The sequence below is a fragment of the Syngnathus floridae genome, chromosome 10 (genome assembly GCF_059516105.1).
Source record: "Syngnathus floridae isolate MCC-2025c chromosome 10, RoL_Sflo_1.0, whole genome shotgun sequence".
NCBI lineage: Eukaryota > Metazoa > Chordata > Actinopteri > Syngnathiformes > Syngnathidae > Syngnathus > Syngnathus floridae.
In genome coordinates, this window is record NC_142422.1 from 1294856 (window position 1) to 1319142 (window position 24287).

The following is a 24287-nucleotide window of genomic DNA, read 5'->3' on the forward strand; positions in this document are numbered from 1 at the left end:
TAAAAATGCTGCTTCGGGGTGTAGACATGATGAGGGGTTGAACGACTTCAAATTTTTATCGTTGGTATAATAAATAAAAGCTTACAAATAATACATGTGCATCAGTGTATTGTTATGCTTTTATTTTGAAATTTTCCCTGTGATGGTGAGATGACTGCAATCTGTGCTCATTTTTGAACGCACCTAAAGAATCCATGTCATATTATTTCGTGAGAGTTACGCTGAAGAGTACCGGAAGTTGTGTTCGTGTTTCCGATATTTTCACGTTAAGCTTTGGCTCAAGTAAATTTCACGGAAGTTCACTTCTCGTAAGTTTTTTGTGGAAGACGGCAGGACTACTTGTTTCCCACCAAGAAACCTTAGCGGTAAGTCAAAGTCGTTGATTGAAATGAAACGTTTAGTGAAATTGTTCGTGCGAACGTGTTGAGCAGATTTTATGCATGCGACTAAGTCGGGCGGTGCAAATGAAAGTCTCTTGCCAATTTCTGTTAAGAATTCTGCAACTTTCACTTTTGTGTTTATCTCACTTTTTACCTACACATTACGCATGAAAAAGTTCTTGGTGTGTTCGGCCTAATTCGTCCGACTGCAGGCTTGTTTTACACCCGCATACCGACGTGATTTATCGATCGATTTAATTCAAATTTAGTGGTACGGTTGGTAATCTAAAGAGGAATTTTAATGAGAGAAAAGTGGCAAGTCGGTCATCACCTTCGCTGTTTGTGTGAAAAGATCAATAATTCATATGAAGTTAAGGAGCATGCAGCGTGTCACGGTCGCTTGTTGCGCAGTCAGACTTCTTTAAGAATTCTGCACGTTTTGTTGAATGTTTGTTTTTGTCTTCATTTCACATCACCTTGAAATGATCTTCGCAATTGGGTGACTACTGCGTTGTTCGTCCATCCATCACAGAATCTTGTTTTATAAATGATAAGTGAATGATGTCGTCATTCGCCTTCTCTCACGTGTATAGAGATTAATAGTCACATTTTGACTTTAGCTTTTTTTTTCTTTTTTTTTTTAGCATCACACTAACACGAGGAAAAAAATCTGTATTGTGCTAAGAAAGTAATCAAGAAAATCTGATTAATTGTAGTCAGGTAAATCTTAGGTGACTATCACTTACGTGTTACATCAGCATCATCATCACGAGGAAAGAAAATATTTACAAAAGATGAGCAGACTCTATCGGATGAAAGTGATGTGTGGTTCCTCCTGCGGGGGAAATTGTAGACAAAAAAGAAACATTTTGCTGGTCAATAGATGATGATGTGTGTGTATGTGTACATGTAGGTGTGTCAGCTCTAAGCTTCATCATGGCCGCAGAAGAAGTTTATTCCTCAACAACGGTGCCAAACCCGAACGCCGTCTGTTGTCTGGTGCCGTCCCAATATCTGGACCGAGTACGCTTCATCGTCAAGGTCTTGGAAGTGGTGAGTTTTGACTTTAAGAAGGTTCGGTGTATTGTGTTAGGACTCCAAGATGGTTGTGTGCTGCTTGAGAACTTTGACCAGGATCGTTGTCTTACGTGAGGACTTTGAGATGGTTCTTTGTAATATCGGAGCAATTCTGGTTGGTTGAGCCAAGTGTGTGAGGACCTGTAGATGGTCGAGTGTCTACCACATTGGTGGAGAAGCCATCAGAAAACACTCAAGTGCGGTTTTGGTGGCCCTGGCCATGACTTGCTCTTCCTCCTGAGGCCTCTCGTCAGGAAGTCTCCAGTGGGAAGTGAAAGCGCTGCCGTTGGCACAAAGCTCCGTTAGCACATCGCCGCTGGACTATCGCAACGTTTAGCGCGGGAAAACACTCCAGAGATTCGACTCAAATTTGAATGATAAAAGTCGTCTCACCTGTCCAGCTGCTGTCACTGGTGGCGTTCATCCTGGAGGAGGTGGTGTTCGTCTGCCTCAACTGCACAGCTCTGGAGTTCTTTGAGTTTGTCAGCTGCACGTCGTTCCTCTTCACCACGCTGCTCCTCATCCTCCTCTCCACCACACTGCACCGCAGGGTGGGCCTCACCTGCTGGTCCAGTCTGGTAAGCTGCGCATTGTCATGAATGCTTCGAAACGTTTTGAAATGTGGCGTTGATGTTCAAACGTCACGTGACCACAACGAAGGCCTCCCTTCTCAGTACAGGAAGTCTTCGAGGACAAAATGCTGAGTTGGCAACTCCCCCGATGAAGCTTCTTATATTTTTATGGTGTGATATGAATGCTAATATCACAACTATGCATTCTGCTTCTTGCAGGACTTTGTGTACACGTTTGTGATCGCCATTTTGTTCATCATCGCCTCCACGACGTTTGCTGCCATCAACGGCGGCACTTCTCTGGAGAAAAGTGCTGCGGTATGCAAACATTTCCTTCCTTCCTTTCTTCCCTCCGCCTTCTTTCATCCCAACCTTGTTTCATCATTCCGTGCAATATCTTCCACTCAGCGCCGTATTTCCTTTCTACTCCCTGCTTTCTTCTCTCATTCCCGTCTTCTTTCCTTCCCTATGTCCTTGTTTCCTTTCCTACCTCCTCCTAGCCCTTCCCTTTCCTTCTTTCATGTTTGACATGCTTTCCTATTTTCCACCCTGAAAATGTTAGTCAATTGTTAATTCTTTCCTGATTTCTCTTTACTAACTTTTTCCTCTGGCAGGCGTTTGGCTTCCTGGCGTCGTTTGCGTTCATGGTCGACCTTTTCCTATTTTGGAGGGCGTACCGGCTTCCCTTTGGCAAAGGGAAGAAGACGCCGCCGACTAACGGCATCCCACCGGCAGAAAGTGACCAGGAGGCTCAGGCGGAAACAACAAAACTCAACAGGGACGCCACAGCAGTAGAATGATTTTCTTTGCTTGTTTCTGTGCTCTGTGGGCGCCATGAAAGGTCAAACATTTGACACTTTAGGAGGCGCTCACGTCTCCCACTTGCTGGCCTGATTTCCGCTCTTTGTACTACTGAGGCCAGACACTCAGGAAATAAACAATCGCCTTTCCACTTAGAGGAGACATATGTTGTTGTTTTTTTTTTTTCACAATTCAAACTAGCCTCCGGTTGTCTTAGAAAGTTTTTCAAATGCTGGATGTATTGATGTCAGTAGGGCTGGAAACACTGTACCAACGCTGCAGCTCTGCTCATCTTTTGATTATGGTGGGGGCGGTGTCATAGTCACATCTTCAGGAAATAGATAAAAGATTTACTTGGTTGATTAATTTCAATCTTGATTGCTGGTCAGGCACTGCACACACAAAAAAATAATTGCATACGCGATGTAATCAATTGTCCATAATATGTCCCCTTTAAGCAAGTTTGTAAATATTCTGAAGTTAGTTTATAGAAACGGAAAAGGTGATGTTGTACTTTATTTTTTGTTCTTGTTGTTTCCTGTCGTCATGCAATCAAACATCGCCAAGTGATAACAAGCAGATGAAAATCTTTTTGAATAATGTTAACCACTAGGAAAAACTAAACTCCATTTTGTGTTACTAACAGTCGATTACAGAATATTGGTGTTTTTTCTAAAGCTTTCTGTGATGCTTTGTTTAGATGAAATGTTAGAAACTTTGCTTGCACTTTAAAAACTTGAAGCTTTCTGTCAAAATGCTAAAATGCCTTAATCTTTTCTGGTATACAGTCATCGTGCAAAATGAAAGTTTAAGCATGGATGTTTAAATTTTCCTCTTTCCACCTTTCCTCCTCTGTTTACCCTCTTGGCCACCACTCAAATTGTAAATGAGTACTAAATATTGTATCTGCAAGCATTTTTTTATTAATTCCATGTCTCAGGTGTCCACTCTTGGTTGATTCTGACAAATATATACTTGTTAACATTGAATTGTATGCCCAGAAAATTATGCAGACTGCAAATGATGAAACAACTCAATCAAAAGTGTTCAAACTAAAACCCAATTTTATTTTTAAAGCTAATATTGCGGGCTGTACGTATAGAATTAATCCAGACATGTAGTAGATAAAATGACAGCATACTTTATTCTATTTTCTTAGCATTGATCTTCGCAGATGTCTGTCATAATAAAAATGTCTACTGTTTCTTTTGTTTGAGTCATTTGTTATCTTGAAGAAAAAAAAAGATATTTTACAATGCGTCATCTTGATAAATCTAGCTTGATATTGTAGAGGACTACTTTTCCCATAATGCATCAAAACTAGCAACTCGCAAAATTTGAAACGTAAACACGTTTGCGCTTGCGCAGTAACGGCGGAGCGGCTGCTCGGAGCAAGGCGGCGGAGGAGAAAGACAAACGCAGCGAACAAAAACACACAATGGCGACGCTGGCGACCTCGGTTAGCGGGCCGTCCGTCGGCCCCGTCGGTGGCAGCGGGACCGCGGTGGGCCGCAAGAAAGACGGTGGCCCGTCCGCCAAATTCTGGGAGAGTTCCGAGACCATATCCCAACTGGAGACGGTTCGTCTGTGGATCAGCAAGCACTACAAGAAGGTGAGCTAGTTTAGCTTAGCATTAGCATCGCCCCATTCATTCCAATGGAGGCCCGCCGGGCGCTACGCTAACAATGGAGGACCGACTCGAGCTTATCCAAAAGTCACCAACTTTGTGGGTCAGTGGGATTTTATTTGCTGTTTGTGGGTGACTGCGAATACCAGCTCCCAATGTATCGACGCTTAGCATGGCTCACACAAAGAGCGAATTCAATCGTGCACCTTTTAATTAAATAATTGACTTCCTCTGCAGTGCTAACAAGCTAGCACAGACTGGCTAATGTTAGTAAGCTCTCAACATTTACATCGTAAAACTGTACGTCTCACATTGGAGGCGACAATGACGAGTAACCTTTTAGTTATTAAAGCAACAATTCTGATCACATATAAAATCTCAATATATGCGTGATTATAATTATTTCTGCCTGCTGCCTGCTTTATAGTGTAGCTCATCTGTCCGAGCAAGTCTTATTGTTTACTCTAAAGTTATATGATAGTCCCCCATTTCTTGTCAGCAAGAGTGCGAACAGGTGCTAAAGTATATTTTAGTATGTTAAGGTGCTTAAGGCTTTAAAGTATGTGGGATAGCAAAATTAAGAAAAAAAAAAAAGTAGATCTCTCTTTATTGTAAATTTTTAGATGTTACATGAGAGTGGGAACTATGCCCTAAAGTGTGTGTGTGTGTTCTTAGTATGTCCAGAATGACTCACCCTCCAGCAAATCTCTGGCCGGGCTCGTGGTGCAGCTGCTTCAGTTCCAGGAGGACTCCTTTGGACGCAAAGTCAACAATCCCGCTCTCACCAAGCTGCCAGTATAGAACTCTGACCTTTTACCGTCCGAGATGTCTGCTCCTGTTTTGTGTCCTCACTGTTCCTTTTCTCCCACCAAGGCCAAGTGCTTCCTGGACATGAAGGCGGGGGGTGCTCTCTGCCACATTCTGGGCTCCGTCTACAAGTTCAAGAGTGAGCAAGGCTGGTGAGTTTGTGGTTTAAATTCTCAACTTTGTGCAGAACATGCAAATTCACCCTTGACACATGCGCTCGACTGTCATCCACAGGCGGCGCTTTGACCTGCAGAATCCTTCCCGCATGGACAGGAATGTGGAGATGTTCTTGAATGTAGAGAAGAACTTGGTGCAGGTACAGTCAGCCCTTAAAAAAATGCAAAATCATGTTCTTGACTTTTTAATCCCATGTGGACTTTAATGTGTTCGTCCAGAACAACTGCCTGACCCGGCCCACCGTCTTCTTGTCCCCTGACATGGAAGCCAAGCAAGCCAGTAAACTCAAAGATGCCATTAAGAGGCACCAGGTGAGCATCAGTGGACCTCATTCCATCCACCTTCACCGTCACATTTTGCCCCTCCTCTTCCTCTCGTAGGGTTCCATTACTGAGGACAAGTCCAAAGCCACACACATCATTTTTCCATCGCCATTGCAGCAAGACGAAGGTTTGCAGTGCTCTTTTTCGATCTTGTTGTTCTGGTTGGTCTTTTTGTCCTCCTAAATCGTTTATTTGAAAATGGTGCGTTGCAGAAGAGTGGCTGCGTCCCGTCATGAGGAAAGACAAGCAGGTTCTGGTCCACTGGGGTCTCTTCCCAGACAGGTGAGCACAACGGAGGACTTGTCGAAGTTCATATGTGTCCTCCAGAAGTTGAGACAGTCTCTTCTCATCAGCTACGACACCTGGATGGCAGCCAGCGAGGTGGACCACGACGTGGAGGAGCCGCCCAGTGCCGACCGACCTTGGAAGGTGAGCGCGCTTTAGGGGTAAAAAAAAAAAAAATAGAATGGACAGCTTGGACGTAAGTGTGCAAATGTGTCCCTGGCTCAGGTCCACGCCAGATGGGTCCTGGACACGGACGCCTTCAACGAGTGGATGAATGAGGAAGACTACGAGGTGGACGACAACAAGAAGCCGGTCACTTTCCGCCAGAAGATCTTTCCCAAGGAGGAGGAGGTAAGTGTTACCAAAACGTAACGCATTGCTTATTGTTAGATGCTCGGGATATGTCGTCTCGCATGGAAAGTCTGTCTGTCCGTCCGTCTATGTCGTCTGTTGTCATCCTTCCTCACCTTCTCTTCTTCCAAAGCACCTCGGCGTTTCTGTTCATATGATATAAATAAGAATAGTCAGAGCGGACAAATAAGCCATAGATGATGAATTGTAAGATTAAGAGTGAGATTAGACAGGAAGGCTGCTCGTGGGTCCACGCCACTGCACCCCCTCCCCCCCGCCTCTTCCCCGCCTGTTGCCCCCCCCCCCTTCCCCCCAGTGTGTGCAGACGTTCCATCCTCTCATTCTGCCACTCTTTTATCTCATCCTCCATCCCTCGCTCCCTCCGCGCTGCACGGGGCGTTTGTCTGATCAGTCGTCTTCCCGTACGCCCGATCGCAAGGAGCGCAAGGCCAACTCGGCCGGCAAGAAGAGGAGGCGCTCGCCCTCGCCGCCCAGCACGCCCGCCGAGTCCCGGAAGAAAGGCGGAAAGAAGGGGTGAGGAACACGCCGCGCCGCACGTGCCGTGTCATCCGCACGTATTGCTCATGAATAGATTGATCAATGAAGTGTAAATGTTTCGTATTGTGCTGACATTTGTACCGACCGGCGTGATTGAACTTCAGGTGACCCCCCAACGCAGTCACGAGTTAACGTAGAGCCCCGAGATGTTTTTATTTGCGATCGTGACGTCTACTTCCCGCCTCAGGAACCAGGGGCATTATTGGAAGCGCCGGGGACACCGCGGTGAAGAGGAGGACACGGAGGACGACGTCACCAAGGACCTGGACGACTCGTCTGCAGGTGCTAGCATTGAGGAGGGAAGCACTTCTAAGAATGGTACATTCCAAATTGGGCCGTTGCTGTTTCGATAATGTGATGGCAATTTGAACACGCTTTGCCGTCTTGCGTCCAGCTCATTCAAAGAAGGACTCTGACAACACGGCGCTTAAAGGGGACAACGGAGCCGATGTCGGTACGTGACGGTGACGCGACACAATACAGGTAGACTGAAAATATTGACGACATCATTTGTGCCGCTTTGGTTTCGTAGATGACATGGAGGATGACTCGGTGCTTTCTGGCGGGAAGGTAACGTGATCACTCCTAAATGGAAACGACGTTCAACGTCATCATTTTCAAATGATCACTATGCAATCAGGAGGACGATGACGGGAACAAAGCCGACATGAGCCGCATGATGGACGCCGGAGAGGACAACGTGACGGAGCAGACGCACCACATCATCATCCCAAGTTACAGCGCCTGGTTTGACTACAACTGGTGAGTCGGCGACGCCGAAGCCCTGGCAAAACTCGGGACTATTTTTTTCAAAGCGGGACCTCATCTTCTTGCTCCTCTTTCAGCATTCATGAGATCGAGAGGAGAGCCCTGCCAGAGTTCTTCAATGGGAAGAACAAGTCAAAAACTCCAGAAATGTGAGCAGCATATTGTCAATCAATTTGCTTGAGGTCCATGATCTGAGGAAAAAAAAAAACTTCAATCTCGGTTTAAAAGAATATGATGACATCATTATGAGAATAACATCCGCTCCTATTTTATCTTGCCACGCTTCCAAACAGATACCTAGCCTACCGCAACTTCATGATCGACACTTACCGTCTCAACCCCCAAGAGTACCTCACCTCCACTTCCTGCCGCAGGAACCTGACTGGGGACGTGTGCGCCATCATGCGGTGAGTTGTGTGCATTGCGCGAGGCCAATTGAAATTTCAAAACACTGCCGCCGCACTCATGGCACATGGTGCGCAGGGTTCACGCTTTCCTGGAGCAGTGGGGCTTGGTCAATTACCAGGTGGACTCCGACAGCAGACCTTTGCCCATGGGACCCCCGCCCACCCCTCACTTCACCGTGCTGGCCGACACGCCCTCTGGCCTCATGCCTCTCAACCACAGACCTTCGCCGGTAAGGATGCGGAGCGGCGACGGCAATTAGGCAATAACGTGATATTCTGACATGTCGTCCGATGTTACAGATTCCGCCGCCGCAGCAGCAGATGGCCAACTTCGCTGACAAGATGAAAGACAAAGCCATCGACCTTCAGAACTTTGGCCTCCGCATCGACCAGTACAAGAAGAACTCAAAGGTCTGAAATGATCAGAATGACCGGAACCACGTTCAAGCATTAGGTTTTGGCGATGGGGGAAAAAAAATGTCGCCCTCTATATTCATTTATCATCATTCATATATTTCAGGGTAAATCTGTGGTGTCCTCTCGAGAGTGGACCGAGCAGGAGACGTTGCTCCTGTTGGAGGTCAGTCCTTCGCATTTTTCCAAGCACCCCCAAGCACAGAATTGAGGTTTTCTCTTCTTCGTGGCAGGCTTTGGAGATGTACAAAGATGACTGGAACAAAGTGTCGGAGCACGTGGGCTCGCGCACTCAAGACGAGTGCATCCTGCACTTCTTGCGCCTGCCCATAGAGGACCCCTACCTGGAGAGCTCCGAGTCGGCGCTGGGCCCGCTGGCCTACCAGCCCATCCCCTTCAGCCAGTCCGGGAACCCCGTCATGAGCACCGTCGCCTTCCTGGCCTCCGTGGTGGACCCCAGGGTGGCGTCCGCCGCCGCCAGGGCCGCACTCGGTAAGACGAGATCCTAACGTCTCTTCGGCGTCGTGCAACAAATGCCCGTCTCATCACACGTTGTCTGCGCAGAGGAGTTCTCGCGCGTGCGCGAGGAGGTTCCCGCCGAGCTGGTGGAGGCTCACGTGAAGAAGGTGCAAGAGGCGGCCAGGAACACGGGCAAGGTGGACCCTGCCTTTGGACTGGAGAGCAGCGGCATTGCTGGCACCGCCCCTGAGGAGCCAGAGAAGACAGGTGGGTTGCACATTTCGCATCACAATTATTTTTTAAAATTAATTATTTTTATTTTTTTTCCTCCAATTGGTTTGACTAAACCATGAGCAACCACTAGAGGGCTGCAGATTGTTGTTTGTCAGATGTGCGCATGTGCTTTCACGTTCCTCCTTAACCAGTGGATTAAAACTACACAGCAGATGGGGTAATGGAACACGTGGGGGGGGGGGCTATCAGAAAATGGGTCATCGCACATCATGTTTTTTCCCCCCACTGCCATCATCTTCATCATCACAGTCATATGTTTTTCTCGATTAAATCTCACTTTAGATGTTTTTTCTCTCTGCCATCATCATGTTAGTCCTGATTAAAGGTCACGTGGAATCAATGCTTCATCCATGTTTATGCCCTCAAAACCTGTTTTCGTGACATACTTTAAAGTCTCTTTGTATGAACTAAAAATGTGCAACTAGTTTTCAAATCTTTAATTTTTTTTAATATTTTTTTTTTTTGTGTGAACACATGGGTGTATTATTTTGTTGTGACCTTTTTTTTTTTTTTATATATATTCCCTCCCTTGCAGAGGCCACAGATGGCGACAAGACCGAGACGGACACGGACTCCCAGCAGGGGGACAAGGTGACGACATGACATAGCCCATCTATTGACATCAAGTGATGTCAATTTTGCTTGTTCAGTAAGTATCTGCGTATGTTTGGCGCCACGTAAGACGTCTGTCTCATTCCCCCAGGCCGAAGCCAAGGACGAGGCGGAGAAGCCCAGCGAGTCGGCCGAGAAAAGCGACAAGACGGAGGCTCCCGAGAAAGTCAAGAAGGAGTCCGGGGAGGTGTCGGAGCGAGAAGACGAGGGCGAAGATGGACACGAGGCCAAAGCCGCCGCGTCTGCCGGTTGGTCGCCGTCTTGTTTTATGAATTCATTCTGCGGTCACGTGACAGCATCACGTGAAATGCCTCCTGCCCAGTCACGTGACATCTGCCATCTTCCCTCCCGCCAGACAAAGATGAAGACGAGTCCATGGAGACGTCCTCCTCGGAGCAAGAGAAGGAGAAGGAGGAGAAAGCCAGCACGGAAGAAGGAGAGGAGAAAAGGAAAAAGCTGGAGCACGACATGGGCGAAGGAAACATCGCCACAGCGGCGGCCGCCGCCCTGGCGTCTGCCGCCACCAAGGCCAAGGTGACGCATCGCATCGTAAAGCGCTCGTCGCGCCGCTCCCCTTCGCTGTCGTAAATATCTTGTATGCTGCCATTCCGTCAGCACCTGGCAGCCGTGGAGGAGAGGAAGATCAAGTCACTGGTGGCTCTGCTGGTGGAGACGCAAATGAAGAAGTTGGAGATCAAGCTGAGGCACTTTGAGGAGCTGGAAACCATCATGGATCGTGAAAAGGAGGCTGTAAGTCTCACTGTGTTGCCTTCCTTTGTGCTTTTGTGTTGCCACATTCCTGTGAGAGCAGTGAAGTCTTCTTTTTAAGGATTTGTTTACGTTTGCTCCTGAGCTGCCGGACCAAATCCGCAGTCTCTAGCGACACGCTCCCGCCACCAAATCGAAAGCTTCACTTGCCCACTGTGGTCTTGTTTGGTGACAGCTGTCAATCGGCAACAGCATTTGTAAGGATGTGTGTCACAAACAACCGCCAATGTACTTTGTCTCACGCGGTGTCCTCGTTTTAGTTGGAGCTTCAACGTCAGCAGCTGTTGACCGAGCGCCAAGCGTTCCACATGGAGCAGCTCAAGTACGCCGAGATGAAAGCTCGCCAGCAGATGGAGCAGCAGGCGGCAGCGGTAGCCGCCGCCCAGGCTCAGGGCCAAGGCCACGCCCCCGGACCCCACCCCGGACCGCCGGGCATGCACCCCGGCGGGCCGCCTCCCCACCACGGCGCCCCGCCGCCTCACCATGTAGGACCCCCGCCAGGCGCCGCAATGCACCCCGGTTACCCCCCCATGGGTCACCACCCTATGGCACCCCACCACCCAGGTCAGACAGGTGAGGCTAGGCTACATTAGTGGCACCTGCAGACACCTCCAAGTGTCACATGTGAGATGTTTGGTCTTTTTCACGCAGCTCCCATGGGCCCGGGACAGCCCCTGCCTGGACGCATGATGGCCGGACCCCCTGCCGCTGGACCCCCACCTGGCGGGATGCCTCCCATGATGCCGCCGCGCCACCCAGGAGCCCCCAATGGCATGTGTGAGTAGTGCATGAACGGGAGGTCACTGTTCATGAGCATTCTCACCTTTAACTGACTGCAATTTTTTTTTTTTTTTTCTCCCAGACCCAGGACCAGCGCCTGCACAGCCTGAGGCTGTGCCCCCACACCCTGTCGGCCCTCCAGCTCCCTCTGGTGGCCGTGCAGCAGACAACTGAGCCCCTCCCACACGCATACACACGTACACACACTTGAAGCCTATTTATGGGCCTTTGCTACTCATCATTACCACAACTTGTCAAACGTCTTTGAATACACAGTCACACACTCTCAGGGCTCTGCTCAGTGGCAAGGGCAATACACACACACACGTCATATACACTGTTTCTGTTGGGTCGGGCCCAATGGAGGCTGCAGACAAACACTGTACAAAGTTACCACTTCCAACCTGGCGAGTGTCTACCTCGCATTAGTTACACTGAGTGTGTGTGTGTGTGTACGTGTGTGTCAGTCGTACACTGTGTGTGCACGCGCTGAACTAACACTGTCTGCGCGTCAGGGTGTGCATGACAAAGTACATGTGAAATGAACTGAACGTGTGAGTGTTGAGGTGTTTGTGCATGCTTGCCTCCCCGCCGGCCCGCGTGTGTGTCATACTTAACATTGAATGTTTGTGAGCGCCCCGCCCGCTCTTCTGCGCCTTTTAACCAAAACAAAGATGACAGAATTTTAACGTCGGCCCTAGGCCCCGCCCCCTTCTTAAACATACACACCAAACTGAGGTTCACACTGAAGCTGACACACACAAAAACACACACACACACCCCGGCTGCCTTTGTCGGTGCGACTGTGATGTCTCGCTCGAGCGCCTAAGCCCCGCCTCCTCTTCTGCCTCGGCTTCCGAACGCTGCCTACCTCGCTAGCCCCGCCCCTTCACCCACTGTACTGCGCTTTGATTGATCAATCACGTTAGACAAAGCTTGTAAACCTTCATGTTCCTACCGTGTGTGTGTGTCTGTGTGAGTAGGTGGATCATAAATTAACACGACAATATGAATTGATATTTCCTCCTTTGAAATGACAAAAGTGCGGTCCACACACACAGTGAGTGAACAGCTAGCACTGTTAGCATCTCTGCTACCTCCTCTTCCTCCTTTTCCTCCTGGCTGGCTACCTCTTCTAGACCTTTCCTCTGGCTTCTCTTGTAGAACCTTTAGCCTCCTGCTACCTCTATTTCCTGATTCCTCTTGTTTTGTTTTTTAAGGCGTCCCCGTGATATCACAGCATGCCGTCGCAGGCAGTCTTGCGATCCTCTTTGTTTCACCACTGTTGCGTATATTATCTTTAATGGCTAATAATGGTATTTTTAAAGGATTTTTGTGTAGATGAACTTGTGTTCTTTGTAGCATTTCCTTTGATTTTTGTATCCGGTCCGTTTGCTACAGTGGACCTACACGCTGGCCAATAAAATGTTTTTCTACAAACGCTCTTCTCCGACAACTTTTATTTAACGTATTTGAATGTCCTCGTTGGCGCACAAAATAAATGTTCTTATCCCAACTATAGCTTTTGCATTATGTCGGTTTTAGTAAATAGGCAGCATTTTGGTGAAAAAAAATATGCATGGTTAATAAGTATCTCTGTACTTTGAATAAAGTACTTTTGAGAGTACTTTAAGCACCACTGGTTAAAATTGTGTGCATGTTTGTGTGTTTGTCATGGTTGTTGGTGGTGTGTTTTTTGGGTGGGGGAGGAGCGGCAGACGTGAGGGTAGTGGGGGCCAAGCAAGAATTACTTCTGCTCTGGTTAGCAAATACAACAGAAAAGAAACAATACAAAGTAACACACACCTTGGATATTGGGGGGGGGGGGGTATCTCATTAGTGCTGACACCACCACCATGTGCACTCCAGAATAAATAACAATTTATAAATAGCCCCCCGCCACCCCCAAAATAATCTGCCAAATAGTGGAGAAACACTCCCAAAAACGCAGAAGCAACAAAGCTGTCACTCAAATTTTGGGAAGGGGAGGGGGGGCGGATGAGGAGGTTTAAAGGAGGGGGAGGAGGAAGAGGGGACCAAACAACCCCGTCCTCCCTCGTCCCCCTCCCTCTCCGCCCCTGCCTCTCTCTCACTCACTCTCTCTCTCACTTCTCTCCTCTCTCTGCTTGTCGTCTTCTTTCATTCCACTGTTAGCGAGCCCAGCCGGAGCGGAGCGAGCGAGCGAAGTCCCTGAACGCATCACCGCGCGCGGCTGGAGGAGATGGAGCCGTGAGCCAAACTGAGCCGAGCCAAACCGAGGGGCGATGCTGCTGAATGAAGAAGACTCCTCTTCCTCTTCTTTTTCGTCTTCTTCACGCGCACGTTCCTGTGCTGTGGACTGCGCGTGCACGCCGAGCATGGAGACCAGCTCGTGCACGGGGAGCTGCCGCCGACGCACGCGGATGGCGCGCGCACTCTTTTCGCTGCTGCTGTTGCACTTCATCTCCGTGCACGGTAAGAGGACTCACACTAACGCCGTTGCGCGCGCGCGTCAGCTGCTTGTCAACATGGACGCGCATGGACGAGTGTCTGTATTGGCGTTCGCTCCGCACGCGCACGGGAAACGAGGTCACATCACGAGACAGATGTTCACTTACTAGTACGCTTGAAATCAGGTCAGCATGGCGTGCGTGCGCCAGGGCGCCGCGGGACGTGTCGGCGTGCACACGCACGGCACAAAGAGGCGAGGCGCAGATTAGCGTGCGCATGAATAATGCATGAGGGGAGGGGGGCGCTCACACACGCGCGCACGGACATTCTGATACACACAAAAGCGCGACGACGGCCTCTTTGTCTGCCAACCGAGCCGAGCGCGCTTATTAAATAACCACATGCGCGTGCACGAGATGCTGACGACCTCAGCATCTTGAAATTGTTTACTGTTCATTTTAAATAGTCATTTTATTTCAAATGTGACTCAATAAGTGACTCAAGCGGCTCAGTAAATGATTTAGTATTTGACAAACCGTGAGACTCGAAATGTCTCATTTTTTGACTGTAAATTGTTTTCTATTTAACTTTGCAATTATTATGTGTGTGAATGGGACTTAATGAATGTATGATTAAGTGATTCAATAAGTGATTTTGATTCAGCATTAGACAGTGAACGTGTGTGGGTGTGAATGCAGTAGACTCAAATCTTAAGCTAAGTTGTTTCGGTCGTACATTAGCCGCATGCTAACAGACATGACTGAGTACGTGTGTGTGAGTGTCACTGCCACACCTGTGCCCGCTCCGCTCCGCTCCTTCTTCTCGGCACTCTGCAAAGGAACCCGATGAACTCAAAGCATCTGCATCCCGCCGCAGGAAGCGGCCCGTTGCCGTGGAAACTGCACCTCTTCACGTCGTTGTGATGGAGCAGTGTGCAGGGATGCAGCCGTGTTACGCCACAGGCATTGAATAGTCAGGTCTGCCTATCGTGGGACGTCTTCCAGGACTCAACCTTTGTATGACCTCAGTGATGAACTGAAAAATGACAACAAACAAAAGCTCTGATACCACACACAGATGTTCAGCTTTGCGTGTGTGACGGGATGTGAAAGATGCATTTCCATGGCAACAGATGCTGCTGACCCAGCTGGATGGAGAAACGCTGCGCCATCTGCAGCTGCCACCAAAAACCCCAATTTAAAAAAGAAACGGGTCAGCTTTGTGTTGACGACGTTCTCATTTCCACAACATCAAAACATTTGGAAACGGAGAACGATCCAAATTGACTGACTCTATTTGGAGGAGGCAAAATTTTCCACTTTCCAGAGCTTAGATTTTTTATGCACATATTGTACATATGTGGGTTTGTCTTTGGCGTGTGTGTATGTAGTGTCTGTTTCTGTGTGTGTGTGTGTGTTGAAACTGATGATGGTGTCCGTGCTAATCTTTAATCTGGACTGTCGAGTGTTGGAGTGCATTAGTCAACTACTCCTTTAATCCATCCCATAATTCCTCACGTGTAACGTGATGTCATTCCCAAGTGTGTGCGTGTGTCAGCAGCGCAAGAGTTCAACTCCTATTTGTGTGTGTTTTCAGGAGTCGTCACGGCGACCAACACCACCGAGCTGGCCGCCTCCCCAAACGGGACCGTCCCGCTGAGCGAGCAGGAGGGTCCCACCGATGTCAGCCGTGCCGTCACCATGGGAAGTGGTTCCGTCAACACTGTGACACCCAGGGCGGGCCGCGTGGCCCGCGGCAGCGGTGAGGAGGAGGAGCTAAGCAGCGGCATGTTAGCGCCGGAACTAGGCGGTACACCCTCGCCATCTCAGATCAGCCTGGATTCGGCGGAAACGGAGCTGCTGTTACCCGGCAACCGTCTGCCAGCCGACGTCGTGGAGGAGGAGCCTCTGGCGCGTACCGATCCGCCATGGATCAACGTCAGAGACACGGCCGTGTTCGACCTGGACCGACCGTCCGCCGGCGCCCCCCCGGCGACCAACGCCGACGTCCTCCACGTGGACTTTTTCGATCCCGCCTCCCGTGGACGTAACCTGGACTTGGCCCCGCGACCCACCTCCTCGTTGGCTCATGAGCTCCAGGGCGGCGACCCGACGTCCTGGGCCATGCCTGACAGCTACGACTACCTGACCCCGTACGAGGACGGGGTGTCCCCCACCGCCGACGAGTACCCCGACACCACCACCGACAACGGCGACTCCCCGGCTCGACCCAAGTCGGCGGGTCCCGCGTCTTACCTGCCAAACGGCCCCCGGCGCGCCACCCCTGCGGACGGCTCCGACGGGATGGGCGGCTGTCGTCCGGGCTACCAGATGGTCAATGCTACTTGTCGCTCCCCATGTGACTTTGACCCCAACTTCTGCTATAATGGAGGGCAATGTTACTTACTCGAAGACGCCGGAACATTCTGCAGGTAATACACGCACCTGTCGTCACACATCCTGTATTTGCTGAGGCATTTGATTTTCGAAAAAAGAAAGACAAGAAGAAAGCATCAACAGATGAGAAACATGCAGAGGTGGAGCACAAATTCAATGAGTCACAACTTTACAGCATTGCCAGCGCGCTCGTGTGTGTGCGTGCGTGTGTGTGTGTGTCCGGCAGCTTGATATAATTAAGTTTGCATGCAGTGTGTATCCATTTTACATTTCATGGAAACACAGGCGCAATAATAAAACCATCTGCACGGACACACACACACACACGCTGTGTGTGTTAGGGTTCACTTCCAGTCAATGAGTTCACAGGTCAAAGACACAGGAGAGTTACGACTGCCAGCGTGGTTACGACAAAAGACACATGCACGCATGTGCGCGCGCCCACACAACTTTTGTTGTTGCCAAAGATGACTGACACGTTCCACTGGAGACACACAGACACACAATCATTGCGTGCTACAGTGTGTTTTGGAGCTTACGAAACAAAGCGACGGTATTCCTTCATTTCAAGTTAACATTCTTTTTTTATTTATTACAGTTTGGATTGATGTAATGGTGGTCACTGGGGGCGGAGCCTAAGAGAAGGGAGGGGGAGGACGGATGGGGGCGGGGTTGGGGCAGCAGCAAGTTGTCCCAAGGGGCGGAGATCAAGTGGAAGAAATGCGTCAAATGTATAAATTTTTTCTAGATGTAATGGAATGAGAAAGATCGTGGTGCTCAGGCTGAGTTGCCGTGACAACCAGCACATCCCCCCCCCCTCTACTTGAAAGCCCCTCGGCACCACTCTTACATAAACCTTCTTTGTCAGCTTCTCTGTATTCATGCTTTCATGGACACACATGACAACACACGTCTAAATGTGTCGTCATGGTGACCACGTAACAGGTCGCTGTGTTAACGCTAATGCAATTCACTGGACGCACGTTAGCAGTGTAGCATGTGTTAGCATGTGTTAGCATGACGTCGGTGTTATGCTAAATATGTCGTCACGGAGGTCAAGCAGAGTATCTTCTGATGATGAGTATCCCTTTGTCCTCCAGGTGCAACGTTCAAGACTACATCTGGCACAAAGGTGCCCGCTGCGAGGCGGTGGTGACGGAATTCCAGGTGATGTGTTTGGCGGTCGGTGCGTCGGCCGTGGTGGTCCTGCTGCTTTTCATGATGGTGGTGTGCTTCGCCAAGAAGCTCCACGTACTCAAGACTGAAAATAAGAAGCTGCGCAGACGCAGGTGAGGTGGCCATAAACTTTAGGTGTATGCAAATTACAATGAACTCATTCGGTGTCATTGACGGCAACAGACGTCAAAGATATTAACTGGGTTGGAAGTGAATGAGTTAAAAAAAAAAAGTCATCAGTAAAATAAATATTGCAACGGTGGTTGAGGACTAGGTGTCCATATTGATGCACGCTCTGTAGATTCTGCAAGGTGATAAAATGGTGTCTCCTTTTTCTTCTAATTCACTTTGGCGAGATGTGAGAGGAAGATGGCGGGGTGTGGAGGAGGATGGATGGCAGAGGAGGTGGACTGAATGCAAAATGATGACTGAGACTGGGGAGAGTTGAGACGACTGGGGGGGGTGTTTCTGCACTGACGCTTGGCCGAGTGTTTTAGCAGCCGTCTCCATGGCGACCCGACGGCAGCTCGCAGGAATCGAACATGCAAATGCAAAGTGGCGAAGAGCTCGGTCGTCGACGCCAGCTCCCACGCTAGGGGGGATATTTTTAGACCGATGGGAGATGGGTGGGGTGATGATGGCACTGCGGGGGGAACATGATGATGAGGAGGATGAAGGCCATGATGGCGAGGAGACGCGGCTAGCCAGGAGACATTTTGACAAAGAGAAAAGATGATGTCATAGCTTCGCTGCATCCAGCTGAAAGTAGGGCAGTCGGAGAGGGGGGTGGTGGTGGTGGTGGTGGGGGGGGGGGGGCTGACCTACATGCAGCTGTGCAACTTTGAAGGAAGGAGGGGGCCTTGCAGGGGGGATGGAGAGACGACAATCTCATCCAGAATCGAGAGATGGAGGCGATTGAGGAAGAAGGGAAAGAGGCACAAGTGAAGAGGCCGGAAGCATGAAGGAAGTGAGACGGTAGGAAGCAGGAAGGAAGCAGGAGAAGTGAGGAGGAAGGAAGGAAGGAAGGAAGGAAGGAAGGAAGGAAGGAAGGAAGGAAGGAAGGAAGGAAGGAAGGAAGGAAGGAAGGAAGGAAGGAAGGAAGGAAGGAAGGAAGGAAGGAAGGAAGGAAGGAAGGAAGGAAGCTCTACGAATGTCCCTGTCAGCTCAATGCTAATAAATCATTTAAAAAATATATAAAAATATAGGACAATAATTGCAATAATATTTTCATAAAATTTTTAATCTGCTACACAGGTGAATTTGAATGATGGCAGCACTTGTCGTGCTCCGGTGTAGAAGAACAACTTTAAATGTTGATGTTTGCATCCCAGATGAAAAGTTTGCTTCTTCTCTCTTGCTCTCTTTCCTTCTCCCGTTTCTTCCTCTTCTTCTTCTTCTTTCCCGGTTGCTGCGTGCCGCCCTGCAGTAAGTACCGGCCCACGTCGGAGGCTCACAATGATAATTTCTCGCTGTCCACCATCGCTGAGGGCTCCCACCCAAACGTAAGGAAACTGTGCGACACCCCTCCTAACGCCCCCCATGCCCGTGCATTGGCTTACTATGATAACATTATCTGTCAGGTAACGTGCTCCCGCCGCTCTCTTCTTCCCTTTTTCTGCATCTGACTACTCCCCTTTTCCTACCCCCTCCCCCTTCCCGACGCATGGGCATGAGTACCCCCAAGTAGAGAGACTCAGTCTGAGGCCAGGGGGGAGGCGCGAGAGGGGGATGGATTGCGGGGGGACACCCGAGAAATGATGACATTTTTAAGGAGTCAGTGCACTAATTGTATAACAGTGTCAATTTATGGTTCCGTCCAACTAAATCAACACTCTGCCATTTATGTCGATGCAAACTCAGCCGGCAGCAAGAGTTGACCCCTAAGTGAAAATATGCAAATTGCTGTCAGTTTTTGTGAAGCCATCTTCATCAGTAACATTCATTTTTGAAGATCCTCTGAGAGGTGCCATATTGAATTCCTCCTCTTTAAAACAATTAGCATAGCGTAAACAATTATGACACAAGCCCCCACCTCCTTCCCGCAATTCTTCATTCCTCCCGCCGCAGCCATCTTTGTCTCCAACCTATGATCTCTGCTCACCTCTCTGCTCGGTAAGTCATGGTCGGGCATGCGCCACCTGTTGGCCTTGCCCGCCACTGCAGCTCTGCTACGCTAACAAACTGTCTTGTTTATCCTGAGAGTGGGCGGGGCAAGCGGAGGGAGGGGCGGGTGATATCGTCCGTTGTGGTGCCTATCAGGATAAACATCTGAGATGCAACACTACAGTACCTGTAGCAACTAACAGTACCAGTAGCATGGTTAGCTGTTAGCATAGCATTACCCTAGCATGATGGGATCGGAGGATGGCGTCAGAAACAAAAAAACAAGTCACGCTAATGTGTTCTGTTCTATTCAGAATGTTTTTTACGCCATTCATCGAGCTCAGTCAGCCGCATGGGGTTTCTTAGCTTCACTTTGAGCTACAACTACTCGGTGTGGGGTTTTTTTTGTCTACATTTAGTTAGAAGTGGTACCGCCTCTAACAGCCCATCGCTGCTTTTGCTCTCTGTTAACTTTTCAAGCAAACTCAACAAAGAACACAACTTTACTTTAACACATGGAAACAAGAGTAGCTAGTATTGCATTAGCTTAGCATGATGGGATCATAGGTTATGTCAGGAGAAAAAATGTTAGAGAAACAAAATGAAATGCTAGCAAGCTGTCATGTTATTTTTGGGCCTGTTCACTGAGACCAGTTAGTACACAGAAGAATTACTTTCGCCGAGCTGAGCACTACAACAAATTTCCTTAATCTAGCAACCCATAGTGACTGTACTTTTGCTCCTTGCTAACTTTCCAAGCAAAGGCAACAAAAAACACTTTCACAACCCTCGCACACAAAACCAACTAAAAACCAAAATCTTCATCGCATCTCCCCCAAATTTTCTTTACCTCACAACATTCCCAAAAAGTCATATTACTGTCGCATAAAAGCTGCACCAACTGAAACACTAAAACTAGAATTGATTGATGTTTCATTGCTAACAAACATTTATTTCATATTTAATATAACTTGTGCTAACGTCCTAACTTCCAGCTAGTTGAGCTATTTCACATGACTAGCATCAAACGGACATTGCGTTTAATTCATCAAAACAAACGAATCCATTTACGTTGTTAGCATCTTAAGCTCAAACACCAGCCATAGATACAATAAATATTAAAACCATTAAACATGAAAGCGATTAAAGACTGATTAACTACATTAATTATCATGAGCTAACATGAACCTAATTAGCATAGCATTAGCGCCGCTTTCTTCACTTCTTGTTTGCCTCGTCCCACTGGCTATAATGGCCACATCTTTTGTCTCTCGCTCCGTTGCCATGACAGCAATGCCTTTACTGCTTTTGAGGAGTGTAACCTTTGAACCCCCCCCTCCCCTCAGAAAACCATGAGCAGATATACGTGGGAGTGTAAGACCAAAGAGGAGTCCGACTGCGAGGTAAGACCATAATCCCCTTCGCCCCCCTTCGTCCCACCACGCTATCCGTTAAGCCCTGCCCTCAACACCTTCCTAAACACACCTGTCAATCAATCAATAGCTAAATCAATCAATAAATCACCTCAACTGTCACTGCACTAATACACACACAAAAGTGTGCCATCATGACCAAATATGAAATGAGAAGATGTGCGGGAAAGTAAACAGGAAGTGAGTAGAAGGTATGAAGGAAGTCAGGAGAAAGTGAGCATCAAGTAAGAACGAAATAATCAGGAAGTCAGCAGGAAATCAAGAGAAACAGGCAATAATTAAGATGGAAGTAAGCGTGAAGGATTGTGAAGGAAGTGCGCAGGATGGAAGGTTCTCTAACAACCTCCAACTCATAATATAGATAACCTATCATTGAATGAAAAAAAGCATCAGCATGCAATTGAACATAAATAAAGCAAACTTAAATATCCAATTTGGGGAGTGGGGGCGGAGGGGTCGTTGGTCTGGCCAAAGTGTGCGTGTGCCTTCATCATCATCACCATCAAAACGTTTTTATCTCTGTTCCCCCACCCCTTCCCGCAAAAGAAAAAAAAGACAAAACGCTGGAAACCCCTCGTGATTCTGTGCCTCCCACCCTACCGCCAAACCCAGCTCCCCCCCCTACACCACCACCGCCACCCACATGCACCCACCACCAAACCCAACAAAACACAAAACGTTTTCCAGTTTCACGCTGACGGGAGGAAAGAAGGCTCGTACCCCGTAACCATGGAAGTCACGTACCCGCACGTCCTGCCCGAAGTTACGATCTAGCCGGTAAATCCACTTTTTGTCACGCGACACACATGTAACACTTACACGAACACGTTTATTTCCGACGGTGTGTGTGTGTGTGAGTGTGTGTGCGAGTGTGTGTGTGTGTGTGTGTGTATGTATTGCTGCCGACCATGAAAGTGAATCAAAAGCAGTCCTTGAGCCATTCTGTATCCACAGGAGACCTCTGAGGGGCAACCCAAGTGTTCACTTGGAGGCCATACAGTGCTGGGGGAGGGAGGGAGGGCGGGGGGGCTATCTGCATGAGTCAATATTTCATAAGTGACAAGAATTTGGTTTGGGGGTTGCTAAAGCTGTTGCATGTGGATGTGCATGTTTCTCCTGGGTTGTTTGACTGGGTTGAGGGAGGCTGATGGGTGGGGTGGGTGGGAGGGGGGTTGTATTCATGCAGCAAAAATGTAATAAGCAATAACACACATGGAGAAGACACTTTACACTGCCACACCCCTCTCCAAGATGGGTGACATAACATTATAAAGGTTACCTGATGTTACATAGTACATGATAGCTTAGACGTGTTACATGATGTTACAGATGGTACAAAACTACTCTAATAAAAATGGACACGAGATGTTACACACTTGGTAGGTACCGGTACATGTCACACCTGTTACATACCGAACGGTACATGGGTAGCATCACAATGACGATGAGAAGTGTGACCATGTCTAAAAGTGTCACATGAAGTTATGTGTACACAAAGCACATCAAAGCGGATATGATTTTGTGTACGCATACAAGACGTGTTATAGTGGAAGACTTGTTACATACGGTATATGCATTACACACACACACGTTACATGGCATTAATTTGACTCGTGTTACACGACTTGATTGTTTCATAACGTGTAAAATTCCTTGTAATGACGGTAACGTCTCGATGACCTCACAAGCGACGACAAGGTCATGTTACGAGTGTTTGGACACATTACATGACGCATTACACGTGACGTTACATGTGTCACATGGCACAGCGAGTCTTACATGACAGGCGTTACATGATGTTACATGTTTCTTGGCTCACGTTTTAGACCATAAGCATGTTACACAATGTCACACGCGTTGTAACATCGAACAGGTGTTACGCAATGTGACACGCATTGTATCACCGATAGCGTTTACAGAAGCGACCGGTTGGAGCTGAAGTCTTTGTTCTAATACCAACTTCTGCCTTCCCCCATTGGCGTCGCTCCTCCTCATTGGTCAGGATGATCCTAATTCCCAGAACAAGCTGGAGGAGCCAGTGAAGGCCCCGCCCAAGGAAGACGACGCCCTCAACATCCACAACGCGCTGACGCCCAAACACGACAACCACAAGCTGCTGGGCGACGACGACTCGGAGGTCAACTCTCTGCAGAACAACATGATGTGAAAAATACACTTTTTCACCATCGAGCCCCCCCCCACCCCACCCCAATGCCCCCACCGCCGTGCCGCCCTCCACGGGTCCATCGAGCGGCTACGCTGACACTGCCGTCCAGCCCCGCCCCTTTCCTCTTGCCCCGTTATCATCACTTCACTACCTTCCTGTGGTCACTTGACTGCCCCTTACCTCTTTCACTGCACACATGTAAACACACACACACACACATGCACATACAGACACACACAAGCACGCACACTTTCCTGCCTGCATCGTTGTATTTTGTAAAAATATTTCCAGAATTCCAGCGTGTGTAAACGTGGTCAAAAGAAAAAGCTACTGAAAGGTTTTGATGTTTGTTGACTAATCCAGTAAGTGTTTCTAAATATTGCAAACAAATCAGATCGATGGATCGACTTCAAACACGACGTGTCTTGTTTTCTTTGGTGTAATTTCTAATCCTTTGATGTACTTTTACTGTTTTAATTTTCTACTCTTTCAACCAACGAGAACAACAAACGCAATTCCGACACTTGTTGAAATAAAACCTTTTTAACATGACCTCTGTCTGGCCGCCGTCGACTCTCTTTTTACACGCACACACACACACACACACGCACACAATGTGTTGTTTCATGAGGTTCTGAGCTTCTTTCCCAACAAATTTGCATATGAACACACACACAGACACACACACACAGCACATAGAGCAGCATTCAGGTGGTATAGTGGCGCTCACATGCCCACTTACATTCACATGTGCACAAAGCATCTGGCAACGTCACACACTCCTTTCAAAACATTCAATGACACACAAGCACACAGACACACATTAGTAGTCAGTCTACATCACACCACGCTTAATACATTGGCGTGTACACATGTGGACACATTCGAGGCCGACATTCTTTGTGCATGGTCTCTTGTGCACGCCTGAGAAATGAAAGCGTTAAAACACGCTATTGTCACCACTGCTTCCCAGGGTGCTGCTAGTGGGGGTTGAAGGGAGCTAGATGGCGGCCAGCTTTGGGGGGGCTGGTGACTGGCGGGCGAGGTGCCCTTGTGTCCCCTCAAATAAATAAAGAAGGCGATGGGGGGGGGGGTCTGGATTGGGGTGCGCAAGGAACACTT

At 48.5% G+C, this 24287-nt stretch overlaps 3 protein-coding genes across 11 annotated transcripts; all 3 read left to right on the forward strand.

The window, feature by feature from the left end:
* The first annotated feature begins 213 nt into the window (after positions 1-213).
* On the forward strand, positions 214-4034 carry cmtm6 (CKLF-like MARVEL transmembrane domain containing 6). The gene is made up of 5 exons (XM_088386090.1): positions 214-365; positions 1294-1433; positions 1859-2035; positions 2249-2347; positions 2644-4034. The coding sequence occupies exons 2-5, from the start codon at positions 1317-1319 to the stop codon at positions 2827-2829; spliced, it is 579 nt and encodes a 192-aa protein (XP_088242216.1). The 5' UTR covers positions 214-365; positions 1294-1316; the 3' UTR covers positions 2830-4034.
* A 147-nt stretch (positions 4035-4181) lies between these two features.
* On the forward strand, positions 4182-12900 carry smarcc1a (SWI/SNF related BAF chromatin remodeling complex subunit C1a). Of its 3 annotated transcripts, none has more exons than XM_088386078.1 (28): positions 4182-4442; positions 5133-5252; positions 5331-5416; positions 5499-5580; positions 5660-5752; positions 5822-5891; positions 5977-6046; positions 6118-6193; positions 6275-6400; positions 6813-6934; positions 7146-7276; positions 7353-7412; positions 7491-7528; positions 7599-7720; positions 7804-7875; positions 8020-8133; positions 8210-8363; positions 8434-8544; positions 8654-8713; positions 8781-9039; positions 9112-9273; positions 9836-9891; positions 10004-10160; positions 10268-10446; positions 10528-10662; positions 10941-11253; positions 11332-11457; positions 11543-12900. In XM_088386078.1, the coding sequence occupies exons 1-28, from the start codon at positions 4269-4271 to the stop codon at positions 11632-11634; spliced, it is 3360 nt and encodes a 1119-aa protein (XP_088242204.1). In that variant the 5' UTR covers positions 4182-4268; the 3' UTR covers positions 11635-12900. The 3 variants fall into 3 exon arrangements, with proteins under 3 accessions (XP_088242204.1, XP_088242205.1, XP_088242206.1); XM_088386079.1 differs by having other exon boundaries at positions 10941-11244; XM_088386080.1 differs by having other exon boundaries at positions 6840-6934.
* Positions 12901-13524: 624 nt separating this feature from the next.
* On the forward strand, positions 13525-23717 carry LOC148391602 (chondroitin sulfate proteoglycan 5-like). Of its 7 annotated transcripts, none has more exons than XM_088386084.1 (7): positions 13525-13914; positions 15487-16321; positions 17387-17575; positions 18889-19042; positions 20912-20968; positions 21686-21775; positions 23001-23150. In XM_088386084.1, the coding sequence occupies exons 1-6, from the start codon at positions 13725-13727 to the stop codon at positions 21770-21772; spliced, it is 1512 nt and encodes a 503-aa protein (XP_088242210.1). In that variant the 5' UTR covers positions 13525-13724; the 3' UTR covers positions 21773-21775; positions 23001-23150. The 7 variants fall into 7 exon arrangements, with proteins under 7 accessions (XP_088242210.1, XP_088242208.1, XP_088242214.1 ...); XM_088386088.1 differs by having other exon boundaries at positions 13527-13914; positions 18889-18964; XM_088386082.1 differs by lacking the exon at positions 21686-21775 and having other exon boundaries at positions 23001-23717.
* The last annotated feature ends 570 nt before the right edge of the window (positions 23718-24287 follow it).